This window comes from Pomacea canaliculata, linkage group LG6, assembly GCF_003073045.1.
Source record: "Pomacea canaliculata isolate SZHN2017 linkage group LG6, ASM307304v1, whole genome shotgun sequence".
Taxonomy (NCBI): domain Eukaryota; kingdom Metazoa; phylum Mollusca; class Gastropoda; order Architaenioglossa; family Ampullariidae; genus Pomacea; species Pomacea canaliculata.
This window is the reverse complement of record NC_037595.1, coordinates 11,633,203-11,646,800: the sequence shown is the minus strand read 5'-3', so window position 1 is coordinate 11,646,800 and position 13,598 is coordinate 11,633,203. Positions and strand designations below refer to the sequence as shown.

The 13,598-nt window shown below is 43.3% G+C and overlaps 1 protein-coding gene and 1 long non-coding RNA gene across 3 annotated transcripts; both read right to left on the bottom strand.

Annotated features, from left to right (window-relative positions):
* Positions 1-6: 6 nt before the first annotated feature.
* LOC112566081 lies at positions 7-2,250 on the bottom strand (the record flags this gene model as incomplete). The annotated part of the gene is given in 3 exon segments (XM_025242027.1): positions 7-1,427; positions 1,430-1,845; positions 2,020-2,250. Coding segments are annotated over 3 exon segments (1,203 nt in total), but the record flags the coding sequence as incomplete, so codon positions are not given.
* Positions 2,251-2,256: 6 nt separating this feature from the next.
* On the bottom strand, positions 2,257-9,996 carry LOC112565675. 2 transcript variants are annotated; one of them, XR_003099464.1, is made up of 4 exons: positions 9,399-9,996; positions 5,091-5,341; positions 2,739-3,048; positions 2,257-2,416 (listed from the first exon to the last, which is right to left on the bottom strand). It is a non-coding gene; the product is annotated as an uncharacterized LOC112565675 (long non-coding RNA). The 2 variants fall into 2 exon arrangements; XR_003099465.1 differs by having other exon boundaries at positions 2,739-2,892; positions 9,399-9,995.
* Positions 9,997-13,598: the final 3,602 nt, after the last annotated feature.

Sequence of the window (13,598 nt, the reverse complement as noted above, 5' to 3'; positions counted from 1 at the left end):
TTGTTTCTATAACCAGGTATGACGCAGAACTCTCTGTGGACCATCAAAAGCATTGACCCCATGATAAAATTCATCAGGCTGTGTCCGTTTTCACACTCTGGGTGTGTGAGGGAAGAGTGGATTCTCTCAACATGCTCGTGTCAAATCTTTCTTCACGCTAGCCTGATAATTGAAAGCACTGTAAATTAAAGCTAGTACTAACACTCAGTCTGTAAACTGTTAAGCGATTCATTAACAGTCAATTGTTTTATTGTTTTTTTTTAATGTGTGGGTCAAGATTATTTTAGGATTCTAATTCTCAAGATCAGAGGAAATAACCCCTTCGTTGGCGGAAACATTTTCAAGCATCAACATTTTCGCTTTGAGATGATGGCATTAAGTTGCTTAATTTATGCAATTCTGCAATACAGTAAGCCTTAAAATAAGCAGTGATTCTTTGCCAAGTTTAGTTAAATTAGCAAGTTAAACTTTGTAGTTAACAAAGTCTGTAAGGTACAAGTCATCAACAATGGACACGAACGGTAAGTAAATGAAGTAAATAGCGGCTTTGGATTAGTTTATCATTGAAGTGAGTGAAGCCGGTTATGGTTGAAAGTGGCCAATAATCGCATTCTCAGTCAATCAATTTGCCAGTGAATGAGGCCTCAGCAAGTCACTAAGTGTTAAAATGAGTGAAAGATGTGAGCAGTCACAAAGAGTTAAGTTATTCTGTTAGTTCAAGAGTTAACCTCGTTGATGAATGTGGTCTGAGCAAGTCACAAGTGTTAAACTGGCGTATCAACGATATCTTGGGCTGTCAGCAATATGAACAGGATTTTGGCCAATCTCGAGGTCAACTGTCCAACAGGCCAACAAAAGCAGCATCGGCCGGTCACCATAAGTTAATTTGGCCAATGAAAGATTCCACTTTCTGCTGCATGAGGTCTTGCTTTTCCTTCTCCCTCCCTTTGCGTGCCTCCATGAGGATCTGGTTCTGGGATTCGGAAGACCTCGAGGCAGTTTGGGTATTGGCGAGATGCCGTCGCCAGGCCGCTGCAGACAAGGTCCCCCGTGGCTGGTTCATGATGTCCGCCACACCAGCTTTTCTTCCCAGAACTGCGCTTCCGGACCGGGCACGCCTCTCTTTTGGAGAGACTGGTTTCCGATCTTCCATCGTAGGTCCCGAGGGCGTGTCGGGTGGCAGTGTGATGCTTCCTTGTCGGCCAGACGAGACTGGAGATGTCAAAGACGATGGCAAGTGCGAGAGCCGATTACGGGAAATATTCCCAAATGTCTGAAACCGCATACGTCGAGAGTCTCTCGAGTGTAGAAACTGTCCCTGAGCTTCTTGTTGCTGTTGTTGTTTCTGGGCCTTCAGCAGTTTGCGGGTCACATCGTCTGTGTCGTCCTCCCAAGCTTGGTGCGGAGTGACTCTCCCAGGGGTGGGAGTCAGTGAAAATAGTGCCGTCCTCTACCCGGCGTTGGGGGCCTGCTGGCACCTGACGTAGAGGCGCGACTCTGAGGCCGATCGAGGTCGACCTCTGACCCGATGCTGCCGTCCGTAGTCTCCTCGCCGCTCGACCAGGCCCACGCACGCCCCTTGGCGGGGCTACTTTGCGGACGCGGAGGAAGACTGACTCGCACGCCGGCACTGTCGTCGACCGAGGCGCTGGAGGAGATGTCAGATGACTGGTTGCGGCGGTCAATGGGCCTGTCGACGGCGGACTGGGGACGAGCCATGCGGCGCACCTTGCGACTCATTACTCGCTCTCCGTACAAGAAGCAAGGGTCTTCCTGCTGGGTCGTGTCTTCACCTCCTTGCGGACTTACAGGTCCCCGACCTTCCGGACTGTGTCCACTGCACGCCTGTGCAAGAGAACTGGTCAAGTTTTCATCATCGTCAGGAGCAAGAGACAGTGGCTAACAGCTGAAGAAGGTGACGAACATTGTCATATTTTTGTATTTAATTGACTTCATTACTCATTCACACACACGCGCGCACACATAATACAGATACACGCGCGTAGGAGGACTGCTCACCTGAATGTACTCGAGAGCCAGGGAGGTGAGGCGGATGTCTTGATTGGTGAGCCGAGCCTGGTGCACGTAGGCCTTCTCCAGCAGGTGCAGCTGGTGCTGCAGGCGCGCCTGCTCAATAGAGTTGAGGCGAGAGGCCCGCTGCACGCGGGAGGAGCTGTAGCTGGGTGTCTCCGCGCGAGGGCATGACGAGCGGTCACCGGACCGGATCGAGGACCGAGCAGCGTCAGCTGTCCTGCAGAACGTCATGCACGCTGCGCACGAACAACAGGTTGAAAGTTCAAGGCCTTGGAAAGGTTAGCCTGGCGAGTTGAGGACAGGATCGAAGGGAGATCGTTCACCGAGGGGATCAGGTTTCTTACGTCATGAGACGACAAGGCGTGACGTTTTGAGCGATAACCTGGTCGTGTACAAACAGACATGCACAGGCCAACATTTTTTATAGACTGCTGTATATGGACATCTTACAGTTCAGAGGTAAAGTGTAAATGGATTAAGTGACTCCTTTTGTCTGTAAAGTGAAGTGTTAGACAATATTTGTGTTACAGTTCAGGTGTAAATGGAAAGGCGTCGAAGATGAAGTTGAGATGTAAAATGTAAATACATGTCAGTGTCAGATTTCAGCAACACACACACACACACACACACAAGCACGTACAAATAAACACACAAACACAAACACACACACTCACAAACACAGAGCTAAAGACTAAGATTCCTACCATCTGTCTTCAGGAAGTGGAAGGCATGCACTCGCACAGCAGGTGACACCACGACACCCTGTGGTTGAGCACTGGGTAACACAGTCTCGATGAAGTGAGTCCGTGGGGTGTCTACCCTCCAGGGATTCCTACCTCTCGCAGAGACGGCACTCGGCTGCGAATAGAGCGAAAGAATGACTCAAGTGCAGCACCAATTGAAAATAAGGGGAGGTAACCAAACACGTCGGCGCCGAGCAGAGCGCAGTGCTGGGCCTTGGCTCTGAAATCGAATCCGTTGGTGAATATTGCTCCGCCGGGTATATTCCTTGCACTTGACAGACAACAAATACTCAGGGTGAATATAAGGGCCATCTCGCATTTTATCGCTGCAGTCTATGAAAGATTCTCGGCTGTCACTAACTCTTGTATGCGATCGTATATCAGGGAACGTATGGCACATCTTAAATGTCTCATACCGCACAAAGGAAGGGTCTCAATAACCGGGTGCTGACGAGACGGGTAGTGTGATTTATCTTCTCATATAATCGCACGAGGAGTTAAAGGGAGGCGGGAGGGGGAGAAAGGGCTGGAAGAGCGAAGGAGGGGGAGAGAAGGAGTGCTGGACTGAGCTTTATTCATTAAGACTTAGGCCCGTTACTAGAGGGTCTGAAACGGGAGTCAATACACAGAGACTTGAAAAGTGAAAAACTAATCACAGCAAATTATTATATAACAAAAACAAACAAACAAACAAACAAAAAAACAAACAAACAAACAAACAAAACCCAGAATGTTTTGTATGCTAGACAACATAAGCAAGGGAACAAGTGCAAGACTAATCGACAACAAATGATTATATAACGCAGCAGCAACAACAAGCAACAACAACAAAAATATGATAGACTGCATTAAAAAAAAAAGGAGGGGTGGTTGAGGGAATAAGACGGAATATGTAATCATCAGGCTGACAGTCTCAATCAGAATTTAGAAAGTCGAATAATCTTCAAGTACACAGCAGAGCAACAAAGGAAAGACTGACAGGCTGAGGTTTCTACAGACTAGCATCTGGTATCACTGTAAAGTATGTGAAAGTTGACACATTTTCTGATTAAGGTACCGTTAGGCTTTGACAGGAGAAAAATGATCTGAAGTAAAGATGATTGAGATGTATATTTTAAAGAAATTGGCTTACTTTGTATACAGAACAGACTTACAGAACTTGGATTTCGCTTTACTTCTGTGTTCAAGCAATAAGGACAGTCTCTAGTGGTTATATTCCGTTCTGAAGTTAGTAAAATGTTATTTTTCTAAGGAGGACACATTGTGAAACCTGATGTATTATATCCTCACTTCTATGTTTTGTAGCGTGGCAACTGGTTTTAATTAAAAAAAAACATTAAAATTAGCAACCAGGTAAGAGACCGACCACAGGGCTGAAAGCCTAGACACCTTATGAAGTTCCTTTTGATTTTCCTCTCTCTTTCATCCTATCTATTTTATTCATAGTCTTCGCTATCTTTTTCATTATTCTTCAGAATATCTTCCTTTCCTTTAACTCATTCGTCTGCCACCATAAACATAGAGAAGTTACTAATATCATTTATGAAAGCAGTTTCGTATAATTTTCCCCTGAAGAATGCTGTCTGTGCTTTTCCCGTTATTAACCCTGCCCTTCCTGAGCTAATGTTTTTGTCACAGAAATGTTTAATTGGAACAGAAATGAATAATAGAATGGCAGTTTGAAACAGAGATCTGGTTCAGTGTCAAAAAACCATAGTTTGGTCACAGAATGTCAGTTTGGTTTGGCTGCGCTCTAGTGACGTCACAGATACACGTCTGAACGAGGTCCATGCAAGCGCGCGCCTATTCCCGTTATTCCGATCGATCTCGATCAACGAGAATTGACTTTTTGTTATCGAGATCAAGTGTGGATTTCACTAAGACATGCGCACGAGTGCTTGAAAAGTGCTACAAGGTGTGTGACCCACGGGTCGATTCGGTCGAGTGTAGCCGAGACTAGAAAATGGAAGGCTCGGGGTCGACTTGCTGATTAACCCAATATTTGTGATCGGTTTGCACCCAGTTTGAAAATCATGAAAAAGTATTAGGTAAAAGATGTCATTCTACACGGCTATATGCGACTCAAGTGCGTCAGCGCCAGGTCCAGGGTGTTTTGATGGCGAGAAAAATGTCGCTCCAGCACAACCTGACCTTCGTCGAGCTGAATATTGGATAGCAGCACACATCTTTGGGTTGCAAAAAATAAAAAAAAAAAAAAACAAGAAAGGAAAGAACGAAAAACAAAACAAAAGAAAACAAAAAACACAAAACGAAAAAAAAAAAACAAACCAAGGGAGCACTTAGGTAACTCACCTTCTCTCTCACCTGCTGGCAGATCCTCCTATCGGATCATCTTCCTGTCAGCACGTGCCCCCTGATGGCGAGATGGCCACACGTGTGATTAAAACATTCACCTGACTCCCTTTGATCACGCAGCCAGCGCTCAAACGCCTGATAAGCTGAGGCTGGAAGTGACGCAGCTGTTGTCCTTTTCGCTGTCTGTGCCTCGCAGCCAGAAAGTGGCGACCCGCCAGGGTGGTTACGTAAACAACTCCCGTCTCCCACTTCAAAAAAAAAAATGAAAGGGGAAATATAACCAAAGAAAAGAAAAGAAGTTCGATTAAACAATGCTCAGAATTTTCCGATCATACAAGGCTATTTATGTATAGAAAAATAAATAAATATCGACGTACGTCGAGGAACTGCAGAATAATGAGCGTCTGCATGGTGAAGGCTCGGCCACAAAGGACTGAAGACGTGTAGGAACAGTTTTAGAAGCACCTGAGTGCACACTGTGTCGTTTAACTGACGTGTAGGTGTGCTGAATACTGCTCATACTCGTTGATGGAGATGGAAGGCAGCCCCTCTCCTTCTTTCCCCGGGTGGTCCACTGGCGCAACGGTTAGCACCTGTCACCAATACAGCAAGGTTTGACTGTCCTGGGTTCAAACCTCGTCTCGGGCAAGCTGGTTTTTTTTTCTGCATGTGGGATCTGTTTATAAGAGCTGGCTGCTTTGCCGTCATGTAGTTGCTGGCTTGTTGTGAAAAAAAAAAACTTATTCCCCACGAACTTTACCAGATGACATATGCTTCTTGTTCCATATAATCTGCTGTGTTGCAAGCACTACAGTCTTTCTGTAGTCGGACTCCACGTTATGAAATCAAGAGCAGCTCAGGCGAAATAACTGACCTTAGAGCGGCGTTCGCTGACCCAAGAAAACGCAAGAGAATAGTCCACAAATAACAGCTCATGGACTTAATGTCAGCGACCACACGTGCAAAATAAACTGACGGTTTTGTCGTTTTTTAGGTTTGCGTCGAGTCGTTGACGTTCACACGATCTCATCCGACACACGCACCACCCTTTGTTGGTCTTGAAACGAGGCGTCAAAGGGCAGAAGGAGTGGTTCATCGAGTAGGGGCTGGTGCCAAGGCAAGTTTAATCGACTTCACTCACGCTACATCTTGCTGTCACGCGAGTTGGGAGCAGGACTGAGGCCGTGTGATGGCTTGAGAAGTACTCCTTTGTAAACGCCAGACTTAATCAATGGATTATATAAAGGGCAGTGGGGATTATCCTGAGTTTATTTACCGTTCAGTACTCGATGTATACCCCTAGATTCGACTGATACAATGAGGTCCAAATACACCTGCAGAAGGGTAGAATGTCATATTGGGGCTGAAAGGAATTTTCTTACATCCCAGCGATCACATGCTGTCAACCGAAGGAGTAGACATTAGACGAGAATGAGTATAAGCAACAAAACTGGACATTAAAATACAGTTTGTGAACATAATCTAATCTTAGGAGAAATTAAAACGTAAATAACAGCGGGAACAGGTATTTGTCATCAGATATTGAAAATGGTTATTTTTTCAAGAATACTATGATAATATTTATTTAATATTATACAGAGCCTTACCAAATAATCAAAGGTGGGCTCGAAGTTTTTTTTTTTCACATGGCATACTTCTCTAATTTTGTATAAATCCTTATTCGCTTCTGTAGCCTCTAACTGTATAAAGTAATGTGTATTTACAAATCTTCTGTGTGTCAACAATCATATTCACATACTCGTTTTCCCTCGTTTCTTTCATTTTGAGGACGATGACTGGGCTGTTGTTAACGATGCTTAAAGAATATTTCCTCGAGTTGTGAATGTCGCTGAAAAATTTTCGAATCATGAACGTGACATAAGATAATTTTATCTGCTTCCGCACCTCTTGACTAATATAGACACACATATCTATCGTCCTATAGTGATTAAAATAAATGTACACAAAACTTCATATCTGCAGCGTGTAGGTACTTCAGTGCTACATCATTTGTTATGCCAATCTTGCTGATAACAGTGTCCCACACTTTCCTAAAATGTTCAAAGCACATTTATACCAACGACACCTTGATATGCCAATCAGCAGCCAGAACTACAACGGTGCCAAGAAGCTCATGATGTGTTTGCCCGTTAAAATTAATAACTGAACTCTTAACTCCAATTTCAGTTATCACGTGACCGAAGACCTCTGTGTCCAGAAAAAGCATTCATCAAGATTGCAATGGTGGATTTGAGGAACGGTTACTATTCTCACACAGGTATTCCAGTCCACCTATTCAATTTAAAGCCAGGTCCTCAAAAACATTTTTCGTCCGGTTAAAAAGAGCCTTAAAATAATATAATCCGATTCGCGAAGCTTGGAAACCCATGTACAAATGTTTAAGAGATGGTTTTCGCGAACATACTCTGTGAATACTTTGACTAACAGAGGCCAGAGGTCATAGAGGAAACGTTTTGTTATGAAGTTCACGAACTGGTATTGAGGGTTTGAGAACAGTGCTCATTACTTTTTGAAGGGTTTAGGACAGGACTCATTATTTATTGACTGACCAGCTGGTTTATTAGCCAGGAAGATGTCCCACCACTTGTAATCGGATGTGGGAGGGTGCAGAGATGATGAAAGGGTATTCAGAACTATTGGACTTCTCAGGTCATAAAGTCGCAGCGCTGACATGAGAGAAGTTCATCATTCTTGCATTTGTTCATCTGCCCATCAAGGATTAAGTTCTAGTTGTCGTAAAAATTTCTTTTAACTTTAATTGTTCTCAATAAATTTCTTTTCGTTAGATACACTAACATAAACATTGTCATCAAAAGAATGCCAAGGAACTGGCACCAGGTCTTGCTTGGCGGTTTTGACTGAGGGTAAATCAGCGGACAGAAAATGTGACATGAATAAGAGAGTGACTAAGAGTCAGGAGCAGAGTGAATTTTTTTTTTGTCTAGACTTGAGTGAAATATGCCTCCAACGACTTTTTTTAAGAGTAGGCGTCAGGGCATGATTGTTCATCTCTCTCCACACAAATTGTTCAGGTGATATTAACGAAGATAAATTTTTACATAAGAATGTTAAACACTGCGTTGATTTTAATTTGATGAGTGCTGTTTTCAATGAGGCCAGCGCCGCTTTGGCTTTATTGGCACCAAAGAAACACATCAAAAGCTTGTTTTTTTTTGTTTTTTTTTTTTTCTAAACGGCATCTTGTCCTTCAACATTAAGGTTTCGGCACACAACGCGACAAATCAAGAATCCGTCACACCAACAATATCTTTTACTGAGTGCAGCTGCTTTTAGCCATCAAGCGCTCGGTTTTTTTTTTCGAAAATGAAATGAGTCGTTAGAGATAATATCTGGAACGAGGAGTTATCTGCGGAAAGCTCACAAGGTTTCTGGTTATATCATTTAAAAAAAAATTCTGTTATTGTCGGACAAGAAACAGCAGAACTCATCAAATAAGAGAAGCATCTCAACATGGAAAGCATCTTCTTTCTCCTGCTTATCTTCTCCGGGACTAAACAGAGAGGGCGCAAGTCTCTTCTAAAATGTGTCGACAGTCCCTCGTCTCCTTCGTTGCTGTTCTTGTCTATTGTCCTCAATACTCATTTTTTTTTTCATATCTCTCTCTCTGATTCTTTCTATAATTATGATAGTTTTGGCTTTCACATTTCTCGTGGCCTTGGTCTGCTGTGGGGTTAAAACGCAGTGAAACACTTTTCTAGCCACGCGCATGCGTCGTGCACTCTTGAAGTGCTCTTGAGTGGCAACGGTGAAGGACCGAGTGTGGACGTGTCGACGTAGCCAACGGAGCTAGCCTCCACTAACAGGCCATTAATTCTTACTCGTGGCATAATGGGTACTTAGGGTCCTTACATATCATACCAGTGCCCGTAACTCTAGATAAGAGTTTTAAAAAAAGACCAGGAAAGCGAATGAGGGAAAGAAAAGAGTTCAAACTGAAAGGCAGTAAGAAAGGTAAAGGCAACGGCTGTTTCAAAATTGTGAGATAAAGTGCCGAGGTGACAACTAGTGTGTTATTCTTCCTTTGCCTCTTACCATTTAATATGTTTATGACTGATTTAAATAAAATTGTTGAGAGTAGGGAAAAAAGAAGTGATTCGTGCTATGAAAGAGAAATTACATCAAGCTCTCTCTCTCTTTCTCTCTTTCTCCTTCACACAGGGAGACACATGTACTTCATCTTCAATCTTATGATGAGTGCAGTCACATGCATAGGTACATACACAAACATACACGCCTTCAAGAAGCTGTGATGTTGCTACTTACCTCCAACTCAGGTCTCCCTCTCGCTTTCCGTGCGACTTGCGTTTGTGTCCAACAACCAGCCACGACCGCCGTGAACTCCTGGCACCCGTGCTGTGCTCACCCAACACCCCGACCCTTGCTTATCACCCTGTCTCCTCTCTACAGGCCGTAGCTACCGACCGCAAATAACGCTACCTCCGAGGTAGTAAGGACCGCGAGCAACTCTACCTCTCACATTTCTTGGCGAAATTAGAGCACAACTCAGATTTTGGCGGATAGGTTAACAGTCAGAGAAAGTTGTCTTCTGCTCGGTGTACAACTTTGGTTTTGAGAGTGGGAGAGAGGCTTGGTGTGGTCGGACAGGTCGTTGAACGAGAAATGCCTGATTGTTGGTTTATAACCTCCCAGGAATAAAAGTGCCGCAACGCACAAAGGGTCATGAGCCTAACTTACAGGTTCATGGGCGGACTGGAGACAACTAACTGGTGTAATACCTTCTCCACCCCTTTCTTTCCATGGACGTGTATAGGTGGACTGCTGTCTGTCTGCCGAGACCAACGATTAGCCTCTAGCGAAGTGATCCGCTGTTAGTCTCGGCGAGTCTAAACAAAGAATGTGAATAAACCGGAAGCTTTGTAGTCTCATGCCTCGTTTTAGCAGTTAACTGGAAAAAAATCGTCTGCCAGCAGTCCAGTAATACAAGTTCGTGCTTCTTACGTTAGTTACAGCTCCTAGCTTTGCTTGTTGTAACGGCGGAAGCATGGCATACACATGCAGCTTTACCTGATGTCTTAAAGGTCCAGTGAAGCCACATTTGTTTTCTTATGACTGGGTAAAGCTCAGTGTTAGATAGTATCTCCCCTCAGCTGGATGAATGCTCCCTTTCCGTTCTCGAGGTACGCATGTACAAACGTGACGTCAGCAGTTTGCCTTCTGTCTGTGCATAGTGATGTTTGTAGGGGAGTACCTCGAGGATCCAAATTTTTGGGAAACAAATTTTGAGCTTTATCCAGTCTTTAGGAAAACAAAATTGTACACTACTAGACCTTTAACTCACACGAAGGTCTCAGCCCGATTCTATGCAAAGTAAACAGCGCGTAAGTGATTTGAAGGCCAATAATTCTCGCTCTCCTACCACTAAAAAAATTGTTGTTTGCGACACGATAAAAGGGAGCAGTCTCTGAATATCAGCACATTTGTATGCCGAGCCACCATGAAAACCGTTCATGTTAAATCAGGTAAAAGTAATCAAGTTACGGACGAAATCTTTCTTTCACTTCCCTCTAACAAAATAGAAAAATATTGTTGAAACGAAATAACTAAATAATGGTTGGTGGCTGTTTAATGTCGAGCCAGGAGCTGAGTTTATATTACTGCAAGCTGGTCACGCCACATGCCGAGAGAAATGTCGTCTGTAAATAAATAGTAAATAATAAGCAAATAAAGTCAACGGAAGGGGTTGTTGTCTTAGGATGCTTTTCGATTGCGTGGAGAACAACATGGAGATACTAAATCTTTAATATTGAGATAACAAATAAAACCATTTCACAGGCTGTTTACTGTAGACTCCACTCCAACACCATTGGAACATTTCCCACAATCTTTGATGATGGCTGTGAACGTGTGTGTCACTGTGTTTTGTGTTCTGCACATACAGGTGTAAATGAAAGGGATTATGGGATTTTACGAGTGTATGTTGTGTGTCCGACATTATTCATTGTGTTTGTGTGTACGTGTGTGTGCTAGTCCGTGAGAAGGGAAGAGTCGCACAAGTCTGTGTCGCTTGACATGTTTTGAATGTTTCGCGAACAACGCTCATGTCAACTATGATAAATAAAGGTTGTTTAGCCAAGAACCACAGGGGTGTGGTTCACCGTGCCAAGACAAGGAATCGCGAAGACGGATCGCAGCTCTCACCTCCGCGATAAATCACGTGATGGTGGGCAGACGGATCTTTGTCTCCAGACTCAACAATCGTTAGAAATATGACAAATATTACTCAGACATCCAACTCAACAGACCCATCCATTAAAAAAGTTTCACCAAAGAGAAATTAAAATGTCAGAGAACAGAGAGCAACACAGGAGAACACTGCTTACAAAAATTGCATTGCTTTTAATGACTTGTTATGGCGAACCAGCGCTCACCAAACGGAACTGATCAATTTTCAAAAAAAGAGGTTTCTAAACCACTAAAAAATACATCGTGGATTTTTTCGAGACATTCTGACGAGATCTGAAGATCTTTTAGGAAGTGAACTTAATATATTAAGTGGTCAACACTTAATGAAACTGTGCAAGGCACAATTATTTCCATGAGCTAATTAAAATAAAGTAGTAATATAATTTCGTATGCTTTTTGCTGTAAATAGCTCGAAAAGCTTTAGAAATGTTTAATGAAGGCTTACTTGAAGTAAGTATTGCACGTTGAGAGAGGGAGGAGGTGGAGAGAGAGAGAGGGGGGAGTTAAGAGACAGAGACAGAGAGCACAAATAAACAATAGTGTTCAACATCTGCATCATATTCACATTCAGGCGGACATGGCTAAAAATAAACAAGATAATGCGTATCAAACATTTGTTACATGTTTCATATTCTCTTGCTTTCCCCAATAACTATCTTCCACAAACGCAAGGCAAGCACTCGGTCTTCTCTCTCTCCCTCTCGCACTCTCTCACTCACACACACACACCCGCACGCACAAACGCAATATCAGAAAATAAAGTACATTCACACAATCCAAATCTGTTTTTCCACCCTCTAGTAAAATTATCACAAAAGCAATTTCATCATTCACTTGCATTCACACACATTTCATTTTCGCAAACTGCAAACATTCATGGCGATCATCACAGATCAGAATTTTTATCTAATATTGCATCCCTTAAAAAACATTCTCTGTTGATTGTTCAAAATTATTGCAAATTTCTAGAGCTTTTGAAGGATAGCCTTCATTGCTAGAGAACAGAAAGGTAGATAACAGTAATAATAATTGTAACAATATAATCATTGAAAATAACAAAAAAGAAGTAAAGAAAGGAAGAGGCTGCAAAGAAGGAACAATGCTGTGAATGAAGAGAATAAGAGAATAGAAAAATTGTGGTTCCAATACACATCTTAAAAAGAGGACACCACACATGCCATTTTTTCAGTCGAAGGAATCTCCAAAGGAAAAAGACAAAAAAAAAAATTTTAACAATAATTGGGGGGCTTGGTTTCGGGAAAGGGAGAAAAATTAAGAAAATAACAGAAGGACTTCCCTTCTGGATTTCGATCGAAACTTCGTTGCAGTCCATAACGGTAAAATGACACCATCGTGACGTCACGTTGGAACGTCAGTGATATGTTGCTCACGTGGTCAAGAGGGTCTAGGGCGCATCCTCTTGACCAGCGGAAAGGGACTTCTTGTCTTTGTTTGTTCTTGTTGCATTGTGCTGAGTAGATAGAGACTTTGCTCTTCTTGGTTTTTCTTGATGCTTCTGGAGGAGTCGGTGGTGGATCTCGTAACATGAGATTTAAACCGTGGCCCAGTTTTGAACAAAACTTTCATCTCCCTGGAAAGAAAGTATCACAAGTAGTGGCGAAGTGGTGGCCCAGGAGCCGCTAAAGACCTTTCAACAGAGATGGCGCGAGGACAAGGAGGTGGCATGGGGGAGACTCGCCTGCCCTTCTCGCCCTCCGCTTGAAAGTCTTTGAGCGTCCGGGTCTGTCATCGAAAAGTGGAATCGCGTCTAAGTTGGTAACGAATAACACATGCTCGGCGAGTTGAGTGGAAAAGATGATCTGGATGCACAAAGTGAGTCGCGTCTGGTGAAACGTTTGCGAGGCCGTCACGCCTCACGCTGGGGCTTGACCTTTGGGTTTTGCATAAGCACTGACCTCCTGTCTTCTTCTGTAGTCGTTTATTTTCTGTCCTGTTGCACACGCCCAGTCTGAAGCTGTGTCCTGTGCTAACATGGCGAGTGTCATGCTAATCAGAGAATAGAAAAGTTTCTGCTGGCTAGGTATTATTCTGAGAGTTGGAAAAAAAATAGATAGAGAATAGATTGTTGATTTACTCTGTTTAAAGATAGATAATCCGTCTTTCAAAATGTTTCTATTGACTACATCAGTAACTGTCAACAGAAAAAGTGTTGTTTCCTTTCTTCGTCCACGTTGCAGGCGAAGAATCATCCTCATGGCAAAAACCTCCCATACCTTCCAGTGACCTCCGGGTCAAGCT